Here is a 22,908-nt window from a genome sequence, read left to right as displayed (position 1 = left end):
CATTCATGGAATAAAATATATAAAAAAATATATTTTCTTTATCTTGGACCTTGTTTTTTTTCATTACTTTTTTATGCGTGGAAGTTTTCGGGTAGATTTTGCAACCAATTTGAGAAATATCAAAAGGTTTTTTGCAACTCAAGCTTACCTAAAAAGTTATTTATTCTGCAACCCCTTTGCAATAACCCCACCCCCCCCCAAAAAAAAACCAAAAAAAACCCCAAAAAAACAAAAAACAAATTAACAAACAAACAAAAAACAAAAAAACAAAACAAAAAAAACCGATATTACGAAATATCTTATTGCTCAGTATCAATACGTATGAATTAAAAAAATACCCAGTCAAATTCCCGAAAAGAAAAATGTAATACAGCGATTGATAGATTTAAAAATTGCCTTCCCTAGATCAAATGACAATCATGCACCAATGTATGAACGTCCTTAAGCCTGTTCATGGAGGAGACAGTTACTTTAGGCAGTGGTATGGACGCTTCGAACCTCAGTAACTGAGCGCCCCATGAAGGTCCGGGTGGTAAAAGAATAGACCTGCAGCAGTGCTAAGCTTGTCGTAAAAGGCAACTAAATAAAGCTCAGAAACCTAGCCGGAGGCTAGGCGCTCTGCCCACAGAGCAACTGGGATGTGTGCCCCGTGTGGTGGAATGGGGTACCCCTGGCATGTTGCATGCTGGGGCTGTCAGGCTATAATACGGAAAACCTGAGCGCAAACCATAGTGGTGCACCGTGTTGGGAAAGATGTCACGTTCCTCGCACGTTAAAGAACCCTGCTGTGGTATTCGATAGGAGTAGGAACCTTTGCGCTCCGCCACAGGAGGCTTAATTGCCCGACCCTACCCATTCCCCCCATTTTCTAATGGCAATCAAAATTTGTCGACCTTATTATCCTTGTGTCCCATCCTTTTTTTTCATTTCATCATCATTTCATGTTCATTTTATCATCCATTTCATGTTCATCGTCTGAATATAGCTGACATATTGCTGCTCGGACGTTAAACTCCAACAATCAATCAATCAACCCAGTAACTGATCAAATTTTGTGCAAATTAAATGACATTAACTGAAAATATCCACAGCAAAGTTTCATAAGGATTGAATTTGTTTTACAAGCTAATAAGGGTAATGTAATTATACATCTCAAATGGGATATGGCGGTTCAAGTGATTTATCCGCCGGACAAAACTTATCCACTGGATAAGCCATATACAAGAATATTTATCTATTGGATAAAGTTTTGAACAACTGGGCCTAGGATGTCTGTTCGTTTGGTTTGTTGGTGAAAGTTTTCTTCGCTGTATAATTAAGTTCTCAATCCACAGGATAATTATTATTATAGGAAGCTGGAGTACTGACATCTAGGGATTCAAAGCTCCGTACCGAACACGAAACCACTCTTCTAGGTAGAAGTTTCCATTTGAAACATGAAATAACAGCAAATAAAAACAACTGTGAGGATATCTCACACAAAGGTATCCGTGCACCCCAAGGCACCAATGTGCAAATATAAGTTTTGATAAAGACCCGAAACTAATTTTAAGTTTTAAAGCAGATACACAAGTGTATCATATGAATGTCAGTCAAATAATGCATGGGTACCTAGCTGTTGACGACCGCAAAGTTTATCTATAATAGTTAAACTAAAAGAAACGCCAGGTTAATTCAGATTAAAAGCAAAAAGAGAAATGCAAAATGGAAATATCAAAAGTAAGTAGCAGTTGAGGATAAAATACATGGAAAGACAGACGGAAGATCCTGGTCACTATATATATACAACCTTAATAATAGCCAGATAGCTAGTTATTGCAGTGTATTATACTCGTCAATATTGTTACGCGTGATGCAACACTTCTGGTTTAACGACGGTAAAAAAAAAACCAGAAATACAAACAAACCAAAGAAAAAATAATAATAAAAAAATAAAATAATAATAATAAAAAAAAAAAAACAGATGGATCATCCATGTTTTGTTCTCTTTAAAAGGTACATGCAGCGTACTACTCTCCGTGCTACTAGTTTACAGTGGACTCATTTACTTTTGTTTCTTGTGCGTGTTCCTTTGATTATTTCATGTCCTTGATTGTGTGTGTCTATTTTCCCGGTCTATTCGTTATCTTTGGAAAATGTTCCTCGTTCGAGAATCCTGGTTCCATTGATTTCACTATTTGATCACGCTTGGATTTATAGAAATGGAACCAGCGCACCCCCTCTAGAATTAGGGAGAACAATACAATTCCTTTCATCAAATCTCAGTTTCATAATTCTACCCTCAAATTAAATCTCTTAAACCTCATTTTGCTCGATCGATAGTCTTTTATTTAATAATCTGAAGATCCTGGAGAAGCGCCCACAGCATTGTCAAATGTAAATTCGATCATTCTTGTGATGGCAAACTGTCTTACAGTTGTTATTTCATTTGTATTTGGATCCAGAGAATCACCTCAAAAAGGTGGGGGGCACAAAAATATGTGTTAAAAACCTTTTTATGCATGCATATACATACAAAAATACATTTTTTTAAATTCATAAGGGGACCCGCCCCAGGGACCCCTTGAATAAGCCGATGTATTTATTATTCTGGCTGCGTACTAGTATTTGATAGTGGGAGTAATTAATCCCCTGCATGTGTCCTGTCAAATGTTTTAAAACAGGCGCGCATCAAAAGACGGGCTTGTTGGACGTACTCACCTCCTATAACCGGAAAACGATTTGCACGAAATCTTGATTTATCCCAATTTTTTCTTTCTTAAATTCGCTTCGTCGGCATTTAGCCTCTATTAACGCGCCCTAATCTGAAATCCTGGATCCAGCCCTGTTGTACATGAATCAATTTGTCGTGTCCCTTCGAATGAAATAAAAACTTGGATTTCATTTTCTTTTTTTAACATTTTATTAAATTGTGTTTCCATAAAAACAATTTGCTCAAAAGTTGAACAGACAGCTACATGTATCTCCTTAAGTTGAAATTCCCTTTCATCTGCTTCTGGTTTTAGGTCACATCTTTTAATTCACCGGATGTGAGGTAATCATTCCCCGGCAAACATTTTCCCCAGCTCGATGACGACTCCGAGAAAATCTGCAGTTAATCGTAAGGAAAACACATGCGTCAATGAATCCATGAAACTATGTATGGAATAAATGTAGAGAGGATGCAGAAATATCTTGATATATGTCTACAATCTGTTAAATTCATTGTTAAAGCGTCAAATTGCTAAATGTTTGACACATTTACTACTCACGAGGCCTTATTCAAAACACAGTTGAGGCTATATTCCTCTTTCTTACAATGAAAACTTTTTGTATAGCTTTTCCATATGGTTGTGTTATATGTGCCTAGAATGTTATGAGTTTTACGCTATATGACGGACAGGTTTTGTTGGGGCACGTATATGGAGGGGAAAGAACATGGCGGCAGGTGGAGGGAAGGGAGGTAATCCATAAATCCTGTTTGTACTGAAATCAAATAAGCTTTATTTAAAGTCGGCAGGTTATGTACCAAAACGACATAAGCTCTTAAAGAGCTTTTATAACCGACATAAAGTGAATAATAAAACACTGAGTGCATGCATACATGTAAGACAATACATAAAACGAGACATAATTAAAATATGACGAATACAAGTTAAGACATTTACAAGCACTAATAAGAAAACTAAATGCAAAGCAAGCTATAAGCTGTTTAATAAAACTAGTAGTGTAAATTTAAGCAAGATAAACAAGCAAAACATCTATAAAAATAAACAGAACCACACAGAGAACAATAGGGTTTAGGTGCACTGCTTTAGTCATGGTAACACAAAACATGTTTTACAGGCAACACGGGAGCAGTTTTTTCCTTCCCAGCTCGAATCATAGATTTAAATTGATTAAAATTTGAGCACTGTCTGAATTCATCAGAAAGAGAGTTCCAGAGGACTGGAGCAGCGTACCTAAATGATTGTTTCCCATACCTTGTTGTTTTTACATGAGGGATCTGTAATAAATTACTGTATCAGAAATTATAAGTATGATTTTGTTTACAGATTAAATCGAATAATACAGGTGGTGCTTGATCATGTAAAATTTTAAAAGTTTCTTGTGTCATGGCTCTAACACGTCTTATATGTAGTGAAGCCATTTTTGCCTTTATTAAATGATCCTCATAACAAGAGTTATAATCATAACACACATACTGTAATGTGCTTTTTTGTATTTTCTTTTTATTGGCCATTGAACAAAAGTGCCAAGAAAGAGGGCAAAAATTAAAATTTGACAATATAAATGTATGAAAAATAGTAAGTCTGCTTAGTTTACAAAGATTTCTACCAACTCTTTTTAAAATATTAAGCTGTTGTACAGCTTTTGTACAAATAGTTTTAATATGACTATCAAAATTTAACATAAAATCTATATCAACACCTAGGAGTTTGACTGTCTCTTCACATGTCACATTAATATCACCATATAATGGTACGCTCTTGTTTTGTCTACAGAGAATAAACTAAGCTGGGTCCACTAGCCGTTTATCAGACAATCAGTTCATGACTAGTTAATAGTGTTGGGAATTATAAATAATAATTATTTATAGATTATTGGAAATAATTATTGAAATTAGATTCTAAATCAATTATATTAGGAAATTCGTATGTTAAAATGTGAAGTTGCACAAAAAATCAGGTATTTGTAATAATATTAGAAACACATTAATGAAAAGTGATGAATCGTTTATTAAAAATCAGCATTTAGATTGTTATTACTACATTCATAAATGCAGTACCTGTTTAGGCAAAAAAAAAAAAAAGAAAAAAAAATGTATCTGTTTAAGGTTACATTCTAAAAAAAAATAGGGTAGGTACATGTACATTGTACATGTAGGTTGGCATTTTCATTTCGTTTCATTTTTTTTTTGGCACAGGTTCACTTTTACTTCAACCAAATCATAAATCCCTAAGTGTTATTTCATGCAGTTGTTGACACCATGCATTATTAATAACTAGTGCTGCTGACTGGCTTCTTTTTTTGGGTCAACCAAATGAATTGAAGAATGCAAAAATAAGGTTGGTCAGGTAATCGTGAACAGACTTATTTTTTTTTCACCTTCTTATCTTATTAGTCTGAGGCGAAGAAAAAATGTCTGTTTAAGGTCACCCTATTTGCTCTATATTTTTCTGACTACCCTAGCACATTTTCTAGGAACTTGAACACAAAAATCTCACAAAAATATACCTGCTGTGTTGTAATTGACTGACCAGTAGTGTCAAAAAAGATTTGTCCAGTAACACACTCAGTTATTATTGTATAGGCCTTAATGGAAATACAAACAAAAGTAATCTACACTGTAGTTTCAAAACGACATGTAAATAATGATCTACATCATTTCTGCCTTTGCTGATATTATTTATGTACATGTACTCTGTAAGATAAATACATGCAATAGATAATTTTGTTGATGTAAAGTGCACTGTAAATTATCCAATAAAAAGAAGAATGCTTTGAGTTGTTAACTTTGCTTTATGTATTTCCAGGGTTCTTATTTCAACAGAAGACAAAATAGTGTATGAGATTGGATGCACCAATTGATATGAAGACTAGGTACAGAAAAAAATTAAGTTGGTATATAATGTAGATGTAATTGTATAAATATATCATATTTTTTATTTGGTTAATGAAAGCGTTCCTTTTTTGCCAACTGAACTTTAATAAATTTCAATTAAATCAAAGTTAACAGGAGGCCATACTTAAAATTATGCTTGTTTCCCCTTACCTGACCCTAGCTCCAGGCTTTGGGTAGGTAGGTAGGTAGGTAGGTAGGTAGGGAAAATTGTTTTCCCCAAAGTTCATATGATTCTGTAAAAATCATGATCAAAGAAGTGAAAAATGTTGCTTTGAAAATTACAAAAAGAAATCTTGTCAGAGGATTGCAATAAAATCATTTGTAGTGTATGCGAAATTGGTTTAGAGATTACTGGACCAAATCTCATATTTTGAAGTTTTCTTTTATTTGGGCAACTAAAAAAAAACCAATATATTTTACAGGATTGAAGGCCTTTTTTAGCTGACATGTCTGTCAGTCCTATGGTATATTGTTTTCACTGCATATGGGTTGGACCAATTTTTATAGGTACATGTACATTATAGGTAGGGTAAGAGGAAACCAGCATAATTTTCATTTTGGCCTGAAAACTTATTATTTTTTTTTTTAATATTTATTTTTATGGATTGATCTGGTTATTAATATGGTATCTCTGCAACTTGTTGTTTAACAAGCTTTTCAAAGTGATGTAACAGACCAATACACAACAACCTGGTTAGGGGTCTCATTGGGGAAACGAATAACAGTAACGCTTTTCTTTGAAACTTAAACTATTTTCACTTCAGTAGTAGCTAAATGGTTTAAAATAAATTACAGGGGTATTTTAAAGTATCCAAGTACTTACCATAGCTCTTATTAGTGAATATTTGAATGTGAAGTCTACTGCTGTCCATTGCTTCCATTGGACAGTAAACCAATCTGTTGGGTTAGAGAGTTACTGCTCTTTGCTCAAAATTTAAAAAAAAACGAGGTCAAAGTCAGAAATATGAAAAAAGGCTTCTGACATGTTGAATTTCATTGGATAACAATTACAATTTTCAGGATAGCCATTTGAATATAATAAAAAATGAAAACCATGTGTTTTTGGCCATGTCCTGATGACTTATTTTAAGTAACTAAAGCCCAATATTGGATTAAATACATTTCAGGGACAGATCCAGACACTCTGAATAGGAGGGGTGCCAGCCAGGGTTCTTAAAAAAAAGGGGGCATGCTAGGACATTTGTCTTTTTTTGTCAATTTTACACATGAATTTGAAAATGACAAGTTTTACAATTAACAAGGGGGTGCCAACACCCTGCACCTCCTCTGGATCCGCCAATGCATGTTCAGCTAAAATTACACCAAAAGCACATGGTTTCTTTTTATTATTATATTTACCCAAGCAATTCCTTTCACATTAGCACTCTTACAATAAAGTTTATAGTATTAGGTGAAAATTTTTTGCATTAAGGGTAATTGGAAACTTTTTTTTATTATATGATGTTCTTTTTTGTAAATGGTTTCAGAGTGTGTATGTGATGGTGTTAAGAGATGTGTTTACCAAAAACTTGATGCATACACACCACACACGCACATATATATATATATATATATATATATATATTATGGTTAATATTTTTAAACTTTTATTAGAAGTGTAGACACCTTTTACAATTTTTGAAATGCAATTTTTAGAGTTACTGTATATTTGACAGTTACATTAAAATCGAGAAAACTTGTTTTAGAACATTTTGAAGCATCAGTCTTGATTTCATGATTCTGATTAACAGTAAATAACTATTTGCTAGCCATCCTGACAGGGGTAGATCCTGAGATCTTGGAAAGGGAGTTCCTGAAAGAAGGTTTTCCAGGGTACTATTAGCTCATTGTTGTCTAAAGTTCGCATGAAATTAGGAAAAAGGGAGAGGGGGATTCATACTCAAATTTGTATTGATGATCATTGGTCACAGGATTGATTTTGACTTATCCATCTTAAGTTAATACAGTACAAAAAGGAATTAGAAAATAACTGTTTTGAAGCACTAGATCTTCAGTTTTGAAGTTCTAGATCTTTAGTTTTGACTCATTTGATAACCCACAAGGTGTAAACTGTTTCATAAAAAGTCTTCTTTTTTTCATTTCAGGTGCTGATTGGAAATAAAAGCTTGTAAAAGTTAGGATTTTTCTTTCAAACTTCTGAAAAAACATTTTACAAAATTGCATGTAAGTACCTGTATGAGTGGTATCATCCTATCATCTAACACTGATAATGCATGATGCATATACATGTACATGTAGATGGAATGGGCAAAAATTGTATATTGCCTGATGAAGAAAATGAAGATGAAATGAAGAAAAAATATATTAGTCCCTGCGTTTTCATGGTCATTTACACAGTTAACCAGGTACATACTTGTCGAACAAATCTGCCTTGTATCTGGTGGTCCTGGGTTTTGATAGTTGTCACCGTACATAAACCTAATTTACGCTTTGTTTGACAATGTTTGATATTCCAGTTTATTTCTATAAATTTGATGTAGCAATTTGATAGCCCTAACTTCTGTTTTTGTTGTTATATCTTATGAAATATTATTTGACAAGGGTTGTCATGTGTTATGACCCTCTTTTTTTATTGGAAAAGAGATATTTATCGCTATTTTGTTTAAAATCCCTTTGATCTTTCTATATGATAATTTTCAATCTCATGCCAATCGAGTGAGAATGAAAATTATCACTAGTTTGTATGTCCTCGTGTGACATACAAGCAACAGTGTAGGAATTTTTCACGACCCAAATAACCATCTGGTTGTTTACTGTGTATGAAATAATGGCTAATTTGTGGCAATATTTGCTAGTCTACAATGGAAAATGATTAAATACAGTTACTTACCCGATTAGAATTAATAAATCCCAAAATTATTTATTAAATTTTAAACGTGATTGTCATAGTTAACCGATTTTAAAACAAAGTGTGTATCACAGCTGCACAACTTACATGACGTCACGTAGCATGTCGCTTAAAAATAGTCCAGAAAGGAAATTTTGCAGCGCTTATAAAACTTACATACTAAGGTCAAGAAAACTGAAAATAAAAGAAAGCAAACAATTCAGCAAAACAGCGATAAACAGGTTTTTAAATATTTTTTCAACTCGCATGAGTTTCTCGTGCTCATCTCGTCTCACGGCAAAGTTGCTCCACAGGATCAGCATGAGAAACTCCCTCTTGTTGAAAAAATATTGAATAATCTATCATCACCCTTTTTTCATCTTGGATTGGTTGGGAACTATGCAGATTCCCACTGCAATCCAATTGAATCTTGCTCGTCAGCCATTTGCCCAGGGGTTCAAATTTACTTTCAGGAGTGAAAAGTTCTGAATTTTCTTATTTGTTTCATATCTATAGTCCAATATAGGAAGATCCGAAGTTCACAATAAAATTTCAATTAAAAGGACTGAAAGTCCAGGTCCAAGGTAACAGTGATTTCAAAGGTCTTTGGTCAGAAATTGAGGTTCATGTACCTCAGCCAAATACTTATTTGAACCCTTGTTTACCAAAGAGGATTGGATTTTTGTCACAACACTGCTTAAGTGTCTGTCCTTGTAAGAATTAGGCAGTAGGTGATACATGGTATGAAAAAACTCATCATTTTGATAATGTAATTTAATTTTACTATTTGCACCAACAGAATCAAGGGAAACAGGTAAGATTTTTCATATCATGTTGGACCATTAAGCGGCCCAGACCCCCTGCCGTAATTTTGCCTACACTTCAATTTGGCCTCAGCTACGTGCCTGTATTTTATTATTGAAGTATCATTTGTATTTTTATTACAGGAAGATTCAAATGAATTAGAGGTTGTTTTTCGAAGACGCCTTCTTTTTCTTGATGAGGTATGTTATTTCAAGTAATAATCTTTGAAATTCTGTTCATGCTACTACATTTTTATATTTTCACAAGGATCAAAAACCTCCAGTGCTAAATTGTAATAGTTAATTGTCTGCATACCTAATGGAGAAAATTAGGTCTATGGTGATTTATCAAAGATGGGTTAAAATCCAGTCTTTTAATTTCTTACATGATTTTTAACTAGATTTCTGAAGAAGTATGTTATTAGTTTGGGGATTTACATCAGGTGGCTGCAAAATTTTTCTGCAATAACTCGAAGTATTTGACAGATTCTTTTCAAGTTTAGGAATGATATTTCATGTGAAAAAGATAAGTTCTATTTTTACAATATTGTTTATGTTTGTGGCCATTTTTGTTGCAAAAATAAGGACTAAGTGTTATAACTTGAAAAGTTTTACTAGTATGTCAAATTGTTTTCAAATTTTGATATGTTGTTTCATGTGACAAAATAGAGGTCAGATTTGATTTTTAGCTCACCTAGCCAAAGGCCAGGTGAGCTATTGCCTTCACTTGGCGTCCGTCGTCGTCTGTCTTCATCATCGTTAGCAATTTTTCAAAACTCTTCTTCTCTGAAACTACTTGACCAATTTGAACCAAACTTGGTATGAATGTTCCTTGGGGTATCCTGCATAGAACTTTATTGGGAATTTTTGATCCGTCAAAAAACACGGCTGCTGTTATTAAAAATAGAACGTAGGGTGTCAGACAGTATTTTTTCGCATATATCTCCAAAACCGTTAGGTTTAGCTAAATTCTGACACAAACCAAATAATTCTGGCAGTGAAGTGTTCAGCATGATGAGATCTATCTGCGGTCAAATTTTCATTTTAATCTATTAACCCATGTTGGAGTTATTGCCCTTTTTCAATGTTTTTTGCTATTTTTAATGTAATTTTTTTCAAAACTCTTCTCCTCTGACACTACTTGACCAATTGGAACCAAACTTACTTTGTCATGCATAGAACTGATGTGGGAATTTTTGATCTGTCGAAAAACATGGCCACCTTTCTAAAAATAGAACATAGGGGTCAGACAGTAGTTTTTTGCATATATCTTCTAAACCATTAGGTTTAGCCGAATTCTGACGTGGTGTTAAAAGTGTTCAGCATGATGAGATCTATCTGTGGTCAAAATTTGGCGAAAATCTGTTGACCCATATTGGAGTTATTGCCCTTTTTGGATGTTTTTTAGTGTTTTTAATGTTATTATTTTTTAAAAATCTTCTCCTCAGAAACTACTTTACAGAATTTAATGAAAGTTGGTATTTTTGTTTTAAAGGGTATCCTTAACAAAATTTTTGATCTGTAATAAAGCATGGCCGCTATTACTAAAAACAGAATATAGGGGTCAGACAGCAGATTTTTGCATATACCTCCAAAACTGTTAGGTTTAACCAAAATCTGACTGGGTAAAATTATTCAGCATGAAGATATCTATCTGTTGTCAAATTTTGGTGGAATTTGTTGGATTTATTGCCCTTTTTGGACGTTTTTTGCTGTTTTTGATGTTATTACTTTAAAAAAATCTGCTCCTCAGAAACTATTCTGCAAAATTCAATGAAAGTTGGCATTTTTGTTTTATAGTGTATCCTTAATGAAATGGCCGATTTTTGATCGCTGAAAAAACATGGCTGCTGTTTCTAAAAATAGAACAATGGGGTCCGACAGCAGATTTTTGCATACATCCCTAAATCTGTTAGGTTTAACCAATAGCTTTCAATTGCTGAAATGATCCTTATTATAAGGCTTATAAATGTGTCCAATGAATCAAATGGAGTCAAAATTGTCTGACAACTCCTTGTTAGAGTTATTGCCCTTAAAAGGCAAAAATTTAACTAGGTTAGCTATTCAGGCTTGTGGGAGCCTCTTGTTAGAAAAACCAACGAGTAACTGATTTTTACCTCACCTCGCCCAAAGGGCTGTGTGAGCTCTTGCCATCATTTGTCCATGTTGTCATCGTTAACAGTTTTTAGCTCACCTGGCTGAATGCCATGTGAGCTATTGCCATCACTTGGCATCCGTTGTTGTCATCGTCATTAACAATTTTTCAAAACTCTTCTCCTCTGACACTACTTGACCAATTTGAACCAATCTTGGTATGAATGTTTCTTGGGGTATCCTGCATAGAACTAGTGTGGGGATTTTTAATCTGTAGAAAAACATGACTGCCATTAATTAAAATAGAACATAGGGGTCATACACTAGTTTTTCGCATATATCTCCAAAACTGTTAGGTTTAGCTCAATCTGACTGGGTAATAGTGTTCAGCATGATGAGACTTATTTTAGGTCAATTTTTTATTTTAATCCATTAAGCCATGTTGGAGTTATTGCCCTTCCTCAACATTTTTTGCTATTTTTTATGTTATTTCTTTCAAAAATCTTTTCCTCTGACACTACTCGACCAATTAGAACCAAACTTGGTATGAATGTTCCTTAGAGTATCCTGCATAGATTTATGATCTGTCGAAAAACATGGCTGCTGTTACTAAAAATAGAACATAGGGGTCAGACAGTAGTTTTTCTGCGTATATCTCCAAAACTGTTAGGTTTAGCCAATTTCTTTCAGTAGCTGAAATGATCCATATTAGAACTATAAAAGTCTTCAGGGATAAAAGTTATCGGATGATTCCTTGTAAGAGTTATTGGCCTTGAAAAGGGAAAAATTGACAGTTTTTTTTTAGTTTTCAGCTAATATCTTGAAAACTATGATAGAAATTCTTCTTAAATTCACTGCCCTTGAAAGACAAATTTCAACCAGGTGTGCAATTCAGGCTCCTGGGAGCCTCTTTTTATACATGTAACTCTTCTCATCTGACACTACTGGACCAATTAGAACCAAACTTGGTATGAATGTTAATTAGGTTATTCTGCCTAGAACTGATGTGGCGATTTTTAATCTGTCAAAAAGATGGGCCACCATTACTAAAAATAGAACATAGGGGTCAGAGAGCAGTTTTTCTGCATATATTTCCAAAATCATAAGGTTTAGCCAAATTCTGATGGTGTGAAAGTTTTTTAATATGATGAGATCTATTTGTGGTCAAATTTTCATGTAAATCTGTTGAGCCATGTTGGAGTTGTTGCCTGGTATGGACGTTTTTTATGATATTACTTTAAAAGATCTTCTCCTCTTAAACTACTGCACATAATTAAGTGAAAGTTGATTGATTCTTCCGTTAGTATGAGTTGTAGGTTTTTTATTTAAGGAAAAAAAGCATGACTGCTTTTACACAAAATAGAAAGTGGCTCTTTAAGCCAGGTGAGCAATCCAGGCTCTTTTAGCCGCTAGTTCATTCTAAATTTATTGAACTTCTCTTAAAAATTGAGACTGTTTTTTTTAAATGTATCATGCTGTATCTTAAAAATGCCTTATCTGAATTGTTTCAAAATTTAAACTAAACAGTAGTACATTATATTGCCCTCCAAATCTGTATACTGTTCCTTTTTGGTGAAAATTTGATTTTTTTTGTTCCTGAGTTATTGAATTAAACACACTAAATAAGGGTGTTTTATCTGCATGTCACATCATATCATGAAAACATCTTATTTAAATTGCTTAAATGTTACAGAGGTGTAAGTTATATTAATCCCCAGGTCTGTAAACATTTTGATTAATGATAGAATTTCATTTGTTTTTCATGATCGAGTTATGGTAGTTATTTAATTCACCTCCAAATGTGGACAGGTGTATCATGCACTCATGGTGTGGCTGTTTATTAGCCTTTATCTTGAAAACCAAAAACTGATACATGTAGAAAGAAACTATTAATGGATGAAATTGGTCTTATTTTGATTGTTCTGCTTGTGATCAAGTAATATGCTGCAGGTTTAAAAAAAAATCCAAGTGAGCTATTCAGGCTCTTCAGAGTGTAGATTTTATACAACCACAAAAAAATTGAAGTCGTATTATGACATCAGTGCTGTCGTCTTCATTCAAAGACACTTAACAATAACTTGAGTATAAGTTCATAGTTCTTAATGAAAGTATAGTACAAGGTGTTATACCACAAAGGAAGCTTGGGGTTGTGACTTCAACTGTTTAGAAATTAGGGACCAAAGAGGGGCCAGAAACAAGCATTTTCATGATGTCAGTACCAGTAAATGACTCTTTTTGAAATTGTACCACAAGGTGTCATACCACAATATAAAAATTGGGATTGATTTTTGGGGTTGTGACTCAAACTGTTAATAAATAAGGGGCAAAAAGAGGCCAGAAACAACCTTTTTCATGATCTCTGGACAATAACTTGACTATATTATGCATACATTGTACATGGATTTGAATAAATTTCTTTAAAATTGTATCATAGGGTGCCATACCACCTAAGAAAGGTTGGGATTGATTTTTTTTTTCCCCAAACAGTTTATAATTCACAGCCTAATAACAAGACAACAACTTAATTATAAGAACCAATATATGGATCTCTTTGAAATTGTAGTATAAGGTGCCAAACCACAAAAGTAACGCTGGTATGGATTTAAATTGTTGTGACTAGAACTGATAAGGAATGAGAGGCCAAAAAGGAGCCAGAGACATGTATTTTTCTGATGTACAGGTAATAACTTGAGTGAAAGTGAATGGATCTCTTTGAAATTGTACCAAAGTTGCTATACCCCCAAAAGACTGTGATTGATTTTGGGGGTTGTGCTTATTTAGGAACAATGGGCCAAAATTAGGCCACCCTGATTTTGATCAAATTGTGTTTCTGTGTCAAAAAATTGCTTGAATTACTTGACTTAATTCATTTTCCCCTTGAGGAGATAAGGGCTGCTGACAAGTCCTCTCCACAGATCTCTGTCCTGGGCTCATTGTATTGCCTGTGTCCAATGTCATTAATCCCATGCTGTTCCTCTCTCTTTCCACTGTTTGCTGCTAGGTCTCTTTTGGTCTTCCTCTTACATTTTTCTTCCAGTATTCATGTTAAGGCAGTCTGTGGGTGCATATTGGTATTCATCCTTTAAACTTGGCCTATCCATTTCCATCTGCAGATTTTAATTTGATGGCTAATAGGTTCGACTATTTCTCTGAAGTTTTTGTTTGAGATCTTTTCAGGCCAGTAAAATCTTTAATATTTTTCTTAAACACTTATTTTGGAATGTGTAAAGTAGTTTCTCAACCCCCTTTGTCATTATCCATGTCTTGCATCCATATAAAAGTACATATATAATGTTGGATTTGAGGAGCTTTGTCTTTGTCCTTCAGTCGATTTTGCTATTACTTCATATTTCGTTTAGCTTAAAAATTGTTGTTCAAGAATGTCCTAGTCTGTAAATCTTCATTTGTACCTCTTGTATTAATAACTGTTGCACCAAGGTAGATAAAGCTGTCAACATTTTGTATATCCCTTCTCATTATTGTTATGGGTTGGTTATTCTTTATATTAAGGTGTATTGCTTTTGTTTTTGCAGCATTTATTCTCAGTCCTGTTGATGTTGTGTATTTGTTTAAATTGTCCAATTTTCTCTGCTTCTAGTATTTTGTGCTTGAGAGAAGGGCATTATCATCTGCAAAATCTAGATCGTCAAGTTTTGTTGTCATTTTCCAATTTACTCCAGGGTTGTTATCTGTAGTGGTTTGTCTCATAATCCAGTCAATGATGAAAAGGAACAGAAAGCCGGATATGTTGCACCCTTGCTTTACACCTGATTTAATGTTGAATCATTCATACACACCTATGCCATCAATAGCTGTACACCTATTGCCTTTGTACATTATCTTGACCATCTCGATAAGTTTGTCTGGTATTCCACATACTTTCATAATCAATTATATAATTACAATAAAATTTCAGAGCTATATCAAGCTTAAATCGTATATCCATACTTCCCCCTGCTGTTCAGAGTTTGACCTTTGTGGTAGTTTCAAGCTGTGCTTTTTGAAGCTTTTTATTTGTATTTTGGAATTGTGATAAATATAAGGAATGCACAGGATTTATTTTCTTTTTCTAGAAGTATCAACAATGAAAGGCAAAAAGAAAAACAAATATTCCAATATAGCCAACAGGAAGAGAGGACCACAGAATGACTTAGATGACGGGGCAAGAAGTTTCAAAAAGTCAAAATCTGAGGAAGATAATAGTGGATCAAGTGACTGTAGTAACACATCAAAACTGACACCAGTCAATATTGCCAAAAATGAAAATAAACGAAATAGAGGAAGAAGTAGTAGAAATGAGACTGATATTCAAACCCTTCAAGGTGTTGGAGAAAATGCATCAGTATCAGAACAATCTATTGAAGATGTGACGAAAACTCCTACTACTCCTGTGCAAGACATATTAGAAACCTCAGGTCGAAGTAGAAGAAAGATTACTCCAACATCTAAGCTACTGAATTTTGCAGGGAAATCAGGAAGGTTTGAACATATGTTAGGAAGAAAAAACAGTAGAGATGACCAACTTAATGCCTGTAATGCTGAAAAGAGTGGAAAACTAAGAAGTATTGGAAAGAAAGAATCAGACCTAATATCTGCACAAGAGGTTAAAGACATCATTGGTAATGATCAGGAATTGCAAGAAAAATCTTCTGATACCGATAGAAAAGCTTCAGATAGAGATTCCAGTGATGCATTAGAAGGAATTAACTTTACCACAAGTCCAACGAAGAAAGGGGGTGGAAAAAGAAAATTGAAAAGTACACCAAGAAAAAATAAGAATGTCATTGCAGACAAGAACAATGGAAACCAAGAAAATATGAAGAAGCTTTCACAAGAAAAATTGATGACCATAGAAGAACCCTTTGCGAAAAAGAACAGTGCAGAGAAAGACAGATTAACTGAAAAAGGGAATGTTGGGAAAGAGATGAAGTGTTTTGATGAAAAAGAATTTAGCATGAAGAAATTACATGTACCTAAAAGTCAACAAGTGCTTATAGCAGTAGAGAAGATTGTGACTAAGAATCAATTAGCTGAAGGACAGAACTTACCTGAAAGTCAACCAGCTATAGACAAAAACTTAGTTAAAAACAAGTCAGGTAGAGGAATGAGTCTGGCTGAGAACCAAACAGTTATGAAGGAGGAAAGCTTAAGGTTGAATAATGACAAAGGTAGTACTAAATCAACTGTCAAAGTAGAAAATAGTTATGAGTTAGGAAAAGATTCCTTGCAGATGAATATTGAAGGCATGAGATCTCATGTTTCAATTTTTACAAATGAAATTGGGTTGAAGGATTTAATTCAAGACAGTAGAAGGGTGACCAGCACTATTACATCCCCATCACCTCAGCAACAAATAAATGAAACCAATGAGAATAAAGATAGTCCTAAAATCGACAGGAAGTTGAACTCAAGTACTACTCTCTTAACTGTTGGAGCGAAAGGTTCTGGTATTGTCAGTAGCAAAAGCTACAACTACTTACAGTGTTCATGTTGTTTTGCAGACTTTGGATATTATAGACATTTACAGCTGCACATTCAATCGCACCATAAATGTAAATCCTACATCTGCTTCAAGTGTGGGTTGGGTCTAACTGCTCTAGATGATGACATTGACCGCATCAAGCTGGAACATATCAATACATGTAAACAGAATGAAAAGACATTCATTTATGCCTGTAATGAATGCAATGAGAGGTTTGGGAAAAAGAGACTAGTACTTCTCCATGATGTTTTAGAGCATTTAGGATACTCCCAACTCAGTTACGTATGTGATATTTGTTATACCGACCAGCTGAATGAGGAGCAATTTCAGACACATTACAAGGACTGTGTTTTCAAAAAGTTTCAGAGTATTTTTCAAACGGATGGTTATGAAGGCATTCAGATGCTGAATGAAAAGATGGATGTTAAGTATGTGAAAATGGATGACACAGAATTTATGGAAAACATAACACGAAAAGTGGTCAAAAATCAAGATAAAAATCAAGCTTCCCCATTCAAAGGTAAACCATCTGCCATAACGAAAGATGTTAATATCAAGGATCTATCGAAAACATATATAGGAAAGTTGTTTGGTATCAACGATCTTTTAGCGGTATTAGGGATTGACGAAGAAAATTATATAGCAACTGATGCCAGTGATGTTGCAATGTTTCTATGCACAATATGTGGAAAAAGATGGAATGATTACACCGAGTTTTTTCTTCACTTGACAGATCATCCTGGCCTTTTTCCTTTTATATGTCTTATATGCGGTGAAGGTTCAACTTTCAAGACCCTCCATCAGAAGTTCTTTGCCCAGAATGAACATGCGGATTTCCACGAAAAAAATTATGAAAATATGTTTTACATCTGCAATTATTGTCCAAAGAGATTCATGTCATCTCAATTGAAACATTTACACAGGCGATTTCATAAAGGAAAAGGCTTATTTGTTTGTAGGAACTGTAAAGAAGACTTCATTACCAGTCAATCTTACTTTCAGCACCAATGTCCTAAGGATCCAAACGGCCCTCAGACACATCTCAAGTATTCTCAACCACAGAGATTACATTCTAAGAGCAAAATCCTCGGAAGGCGTAAGAAGCGTGGACTACAGTATGATAAGTTTGCTGGTTTGAGACGTAAAATCCGAGTAGCCAAACGCATTGTTACCAACCCTCAACGAAAACACGTTGAATGTCCTGTTTGTAAGATGCATTTTAAATTTGGAAGTTTCATGTGCGAGCACAGTCGTGATAAGACCTTTACTGGTGCCTCAGTTTGTCATGAGTGTGGGAAAATATTTAAAACTTCATTTTGGTTGTTGAGTCATTCACAAAGAGAACACAACAAAGATGCAAAATGTAGTGTATGCAACAAAATTTTTTCCAATCGGGTAGATTTACGAGAACACATGAGCAGCGAGCACATGTATAAACCACTTGAAGCTAATGATCACGATTATCTATTTTCACATGAAACAACTGAGGAAGATAGCAAAAGGAAGCAATTCCTTGGTATGAAGTCTTTTATAAGTAACAACCCAAGCGAATTTATAATGAAGTTGGATAACAAATATGTATGCATTAAATGTGGTAAAATATACACTGGATTAAAAGAAAAACACATTTTAAAGCACGTACGAATGGAACATTTAGAAGAGAAAAGAGACACTTGCAAACAATGTAATAAGAGATTTGTTTTCAAGAGCGATTTAAAAAGACATATCGAATTACACCATGGAGAAAAGATAAGGTGCAGGCTTTGTTTTAAACTATTGTCAAGTAAGCATACGTATGTAGCCCATATGAAGATCTGCCACAAGAAAGATGTTTCTTTATCACAAGTTTTTCATAAATTGGAATGCAATTTATGTTTAAAACGATTTACAAATGCTAAGAGCCTTCTAGAACACAAAACAGCGAAACATACTTGTGAAATATGCGGAATTCAGAAAACACGTTGTAGGAGTCATAAACATATGGCACATGGTCGAAAAAAGAAAAAAGGCGCGGGATCTAATAAAAGCATCCAATCCAAGTCCATGGACGAAGATAAGGCAAAATCTCTGAAGACCGATGAAGCAATTGCTTTCATTCAGCAGCAGCTTGAAGAGTCTCCAATGAAGGCGTTATTAGAAGAGCCATGCTCAAGTCAGAATTTCTTAACATCCACTACTCTAACTTCCCAACCTGTTCAAAATTTAAACATTAAAATTGAACGAAGTGATTCCAATGACAGTTTAGATACTAATGAAGGAACTGTCCTAATATGTGAAGAGTGTGGTGTTATAAAACCATCCGAATTTGCTTTGAAAGAACATTTAATGAGAGTGCATGGACCACTACAATTCAAGTGTAACCTGTGTGAAGTTGTGTGCTCGAGCAAAGGGAGTGCAACTATTCATCGAAAGAAATATCATCGTAGGCTGACAGATAATACATGTTTTACTGAAATTTCGAGGTCACCAAGGATTTCGAAAAGCAGTACCTCGTCACCACGAAAAGTAATATCCGTAGCGTCTGTTAGTGAGGCAGAAGACAATGTCGAAAAGTCGCCCGCCAAGGACAAATGCAGGTCGGCTCCATCTACTCCCAAAATGGCTACACCGTCCAGCCCTAAAGTAGTGACTATTTCAATTAACCATGAGGAAGAAAAGAATAGCGTGACTAAGCGGCTGAAACTTGATCATGGAACCAAATCATCTAGCGGTTTAGATTCGGAGGAAGAAGAAAGTAGAATTGCTACTGCCCGCAAATACCTATCTCCTGTGAAGCGGTTCATGGCTTATCAGTCACCAAATAAACCACTTCTACTAAGGAAAGACGTACCAGCAATGGGTAGCAAGAGTACAAAAGTTACAAAGCAAAATGTGGTTCTTAGCATACCATCCCCGAAGAGGTCTGACGGAAAAGATTTAAATGAGAGTGATAGTGAAATCCAAAAAGATGCTGAAGTGTATAAAGATGGAAATTCCAGTCAGGGCGTAACTGAATCTGATGCTCTTTTACTGCACCACTTTGGAAGTATCAATAGAAACCTTACAGGAAGCGAAGAAACACAGAAGGATTCGTCGAATAAGCCAAACACTAGTCGTGTTGGAAAAGGCTCCGGAACGACTTCAGGAAATGTAAGAATAGAATCAAATGTAGTCGCTGAACCGAATACTAGTAATAGTAAAGAAAACACGAAAAAACTATACACAGCTGAACACAGAATTAAAAACAGTGTTTTAGATGTGTCTATTACCCCAAGCCAGGAGGAAGTAGAGAAATTAGCCGAGTCTAAATTGATAGACGATATCAATGCTTCTCTTGTTGAGAAAGAGGTTGTGGTTGAAGCGAACATCTTTGAGGGTAAAGATGAAGCGACCTTCGTGGAAGGCGATCCATTTGCAGACCTTGGACAAGTTATTCAAGTAATTGAAGAAATTCCTGAAAACATTGATATTGATAACATAATCAGTAACAATGTTGATAAAACATTTAAAATGTCGACATCAAGTCCTGACGAAGGTTCCAGGGAAACGGGAAAGAAAAAGAAAAGGAGGACATCTAACGAAAACGGGTCAGATACTAACAACCAAGCCCACCATGACACAAAAGACAAATCTGGAAATGCTCGATTTGATGAGAAAAAATATAATACTCCAGTACACAGAGTGATTGATGTTCCAAAAAAGTTAGTAACACCTTATCAGGCGATGATCAATCTTCCAGACCAAAGCGCAGGAGTTTTCAATGCAGTGGTAAATCTTCCCGATGATGTGAAATCCGTGAATTTAACTGTTGCAAACATGGACAATGATGATGAAAATGTCTATTTGTTATTTGCTATATAATTATAAAAGTTTTGATAGAAAATTTTATTCAGTTATTTCAAGTAGAAAAAATTTTTAGTTAGTAATTGAAAACGTTCATTAAGTTGAATGAATCGATATGGAATTAAATAAGATCTCTTGTTATTGTACAATGTGGTATGGGAATATTCGTCCACATCCACATTTATTTTTAAAATTGTTGTTACCAAACCTAATGGTTTGAAGTACTTTAATTTTAGTAAGAAAAACCAAAACCCAAATCCATGGTATGTCTTAAATTTCATTATTTCGAAGCGGGTGCGTACATCGTCACACTTAGTTTTAACATGTTTTAGTTCGTTGTAAAACTCTAAAAGTGAATTTTTAATTGTAGTTATTTAAGTATGGATGTTAATGTCCCAGGATAACGGATTTTTTCGTAATTGAATGATATTTTAATTTATTTTAAAAATGAAGTATTTTGCTGTTTTGTTTTGCTATTTCCAGTTCGAACGCACTTTTTAGCTGACCTGGCCGAAGGCCAAGTGAGCTTATGCCATCACTTGGCATCCGTCGTCGTCGTGGAGAAAATTTAAAAAGTCTTCTCTGAAACTACTGGACTGACAGGTTTTAAACTTGGCTGAATGTTCCAATGTTTCTTTAGAGTGTTCTGCACAAAAGGACCCTTGGGATTTTTGATCCATGAAAAAACATGGCCGCCGTTACTAAAAATAGAACATAGGGGTCAGATGGCAGTTTTTTGCAAATAATTCAAAAACCATTGCCTGTATCAAATTTGTGGCATGGAGTGATATTCTTCAGCATCATGAGACGTACCTATGCTAAAATTTTCAAAACTATTCATTGACTAATGAAGGAGTTGCAACAGTTTTTTTTTTTTTTTTTTAACTGTACCACTTGGAAAATCTAACACCATTTAAGATCATTGAATGAAAATAAGCATAATAGTTCTTTAATGTATTGTATTCAAAACGACTGTTGTGATTTTTAATCCGTGAATAGATGTGGCTGCCTATACTAAAAATGGAACTTAGGGGTCATAAGACAGGTTGTTTAAAAAAAAATCAAAAATTGTTGCCTTAAGCAAAATTCTGGTTCAGGTCATGAAAATGCTATGAAAAGCATTTCTTGCATTTGACAATTTAGTTGATTTTAACTTAGCCTGTCTCATTCCTCAAGTTTTTCAAATAAGCAAATAATTAACCAGGTGAGCGATTCAGGCTCTCTTGAGCCTCTAGTTTCTTATTGCATATTATAACCATCATATTCTTAATTAAAAAAAAGAAAATGATGAATAAAATTTTTGAACATATGTTTTTCGTTTCTCATAAAAATAATCATTTGTTCAAGCTCAGCTTTTCTCTGTATTAAGATGGTAATTTTCAGAATTGTAATACAATTTTGCATGCGTCCTTCGTTTGATATATACATAGTCGTTATCTTTGGATTAAATTCTGTTGTTTACCGTTCGAATCCTGGTTTAAGGTGACTTCACATATTAAAACTCAGGAAAGACGTACTCTTATTCGTATAGGTAGCAATTTTTGTGGTTTAGGAAAAAACTAGCTGAGGAGTTCTTTAATTCATGGTTTAGATAATTCTTCAATACTTATCATGAACTGGATGTAAGTGGTGATTAAATTGCCCTTAACACGAAAACCACGAAAGTTGGTACATATTTTCACAGTAATGTATAAAATTAATCATTTCTTCTAATTTTATAACTGGAATTTGTTCATAGGAAGCATGAATTTAGAAAGATTTTCTTTGAAAATTTACCAAATTTCGTTGTTATAAAAAATCCCCGAATTTTTTTCGACTTTTTTAAAGTTGGTTCTATTAACTCACGAAGTAAATTTACCAACAAAATTTTAACATTTGTTAAGTATTTTGGGAGGAACAGTTCGAATACCAGGGTCGGGTCCAGACACTTTGAAAAGTAGGGGTAACAGCCGGGTTTCCTCCGAAAAAGGGGGTGGTAGGACTATTTAGCATATTCTGTCATTTTAAACATGAAAATGACAAATTTTCCGACATAAAGGAGGGGTGCCAACCCCTTGAATCTGCCACTGAATTACAAAAACGTCATCTATTTTCAATGATAACTTTGACATAGTGGTTCAAACAACTGATTAAATGTGTTTGTTATGTACTATGTATTGTTGTGGAATGTAAAAACAATTGACATATATTCAATAAATGGTTTGTTTCTGATACCTAGTGGTTAGTATTAATTACCAAAACTGAAGTGAAAACG

The 22,908-nt window shown here is 34.4% G+C and overlaps 1 protein-coding gene across 6 annotated transcripts; it reads left to right on the top strand.

The window, feature by feature from the left end:
- The first annotated feature begins 3,017 nt into the window (after positions 1-3,017).
- On the top strand, positions 3,018-22,865 carry LOC148611629 (uncharacterized). Of its 6 annotated transcripts, XM_088592356.1 has the most exons (6): positions 3,035-3,100; positions 4,907-5,048; positions 5,517-5,600; positions 7,711-7,789; positions 9,401-9,457; positions 15,424-22,865. In XM_088592356.1, exon 6 carries the CDS (start codon positions 15,435-15,437, stop codon positions 20,670-20,672), a length of 5,238 nt encoding a protein of 1,745 aa, XP_088448482.1. In that variant the 5' UTR covers positions 3,035-3,100; positions 4,907-5,048; positions 5,517-5,600; positions 7,711-7,789; positions 9,401-9,457; positions 15,424-15,434; the 3' UTR covers positions 20,673-22,865. The 6 variants fall into 6 exon arrangements, with proteins under 6 accessions (XP_088448481.1, XP_088448480.1, XP_088448485.1 ...); XM_088592355.1 differs by lacking the exon at positions 4,907-5,048 and having other exon boundaries at positions 3,018-3,100; positions 5,517-5,583; XM_088592354.1 differs by lacking the exon at positions 4,907-5,048 and having other exon boundaries at positions 3,018-3,100.
- The last annotated feature ends 43 nt before the right edge of the window (positions 22,866-22,908 follow it).

This window comes from Perna viridis, chromosome 7 (assembly GCF_037379345.1).
Source record: "Perna viridis isolate PV_CMFRI_1.1 ecotype Kerala chromosome 7, ASM3737934v1, whole genome shotgun sequence".
Classification (NCBI taxonomy): Eukaryota; Metazoa; Mollusca; class Bivalvia; order Mytilida; family Mytilidae; genus Perna; species Perna viridis.
The sequence above is the reverse complement of the archived record's forward strand: the minus strand, read 5'-3'. Positions and strand labels throughout refer to the sequence as shown.

Bases quoted from the DNA above. Each gene is read 5' to 3' on its own strand.
- LOC148611629 (XM_088592355.1), top strand. From the start codon at position 15,435: ATGAAAGGCAAAAAGAAAAACAAATATTCCAATATAGCCAACAGGAAG.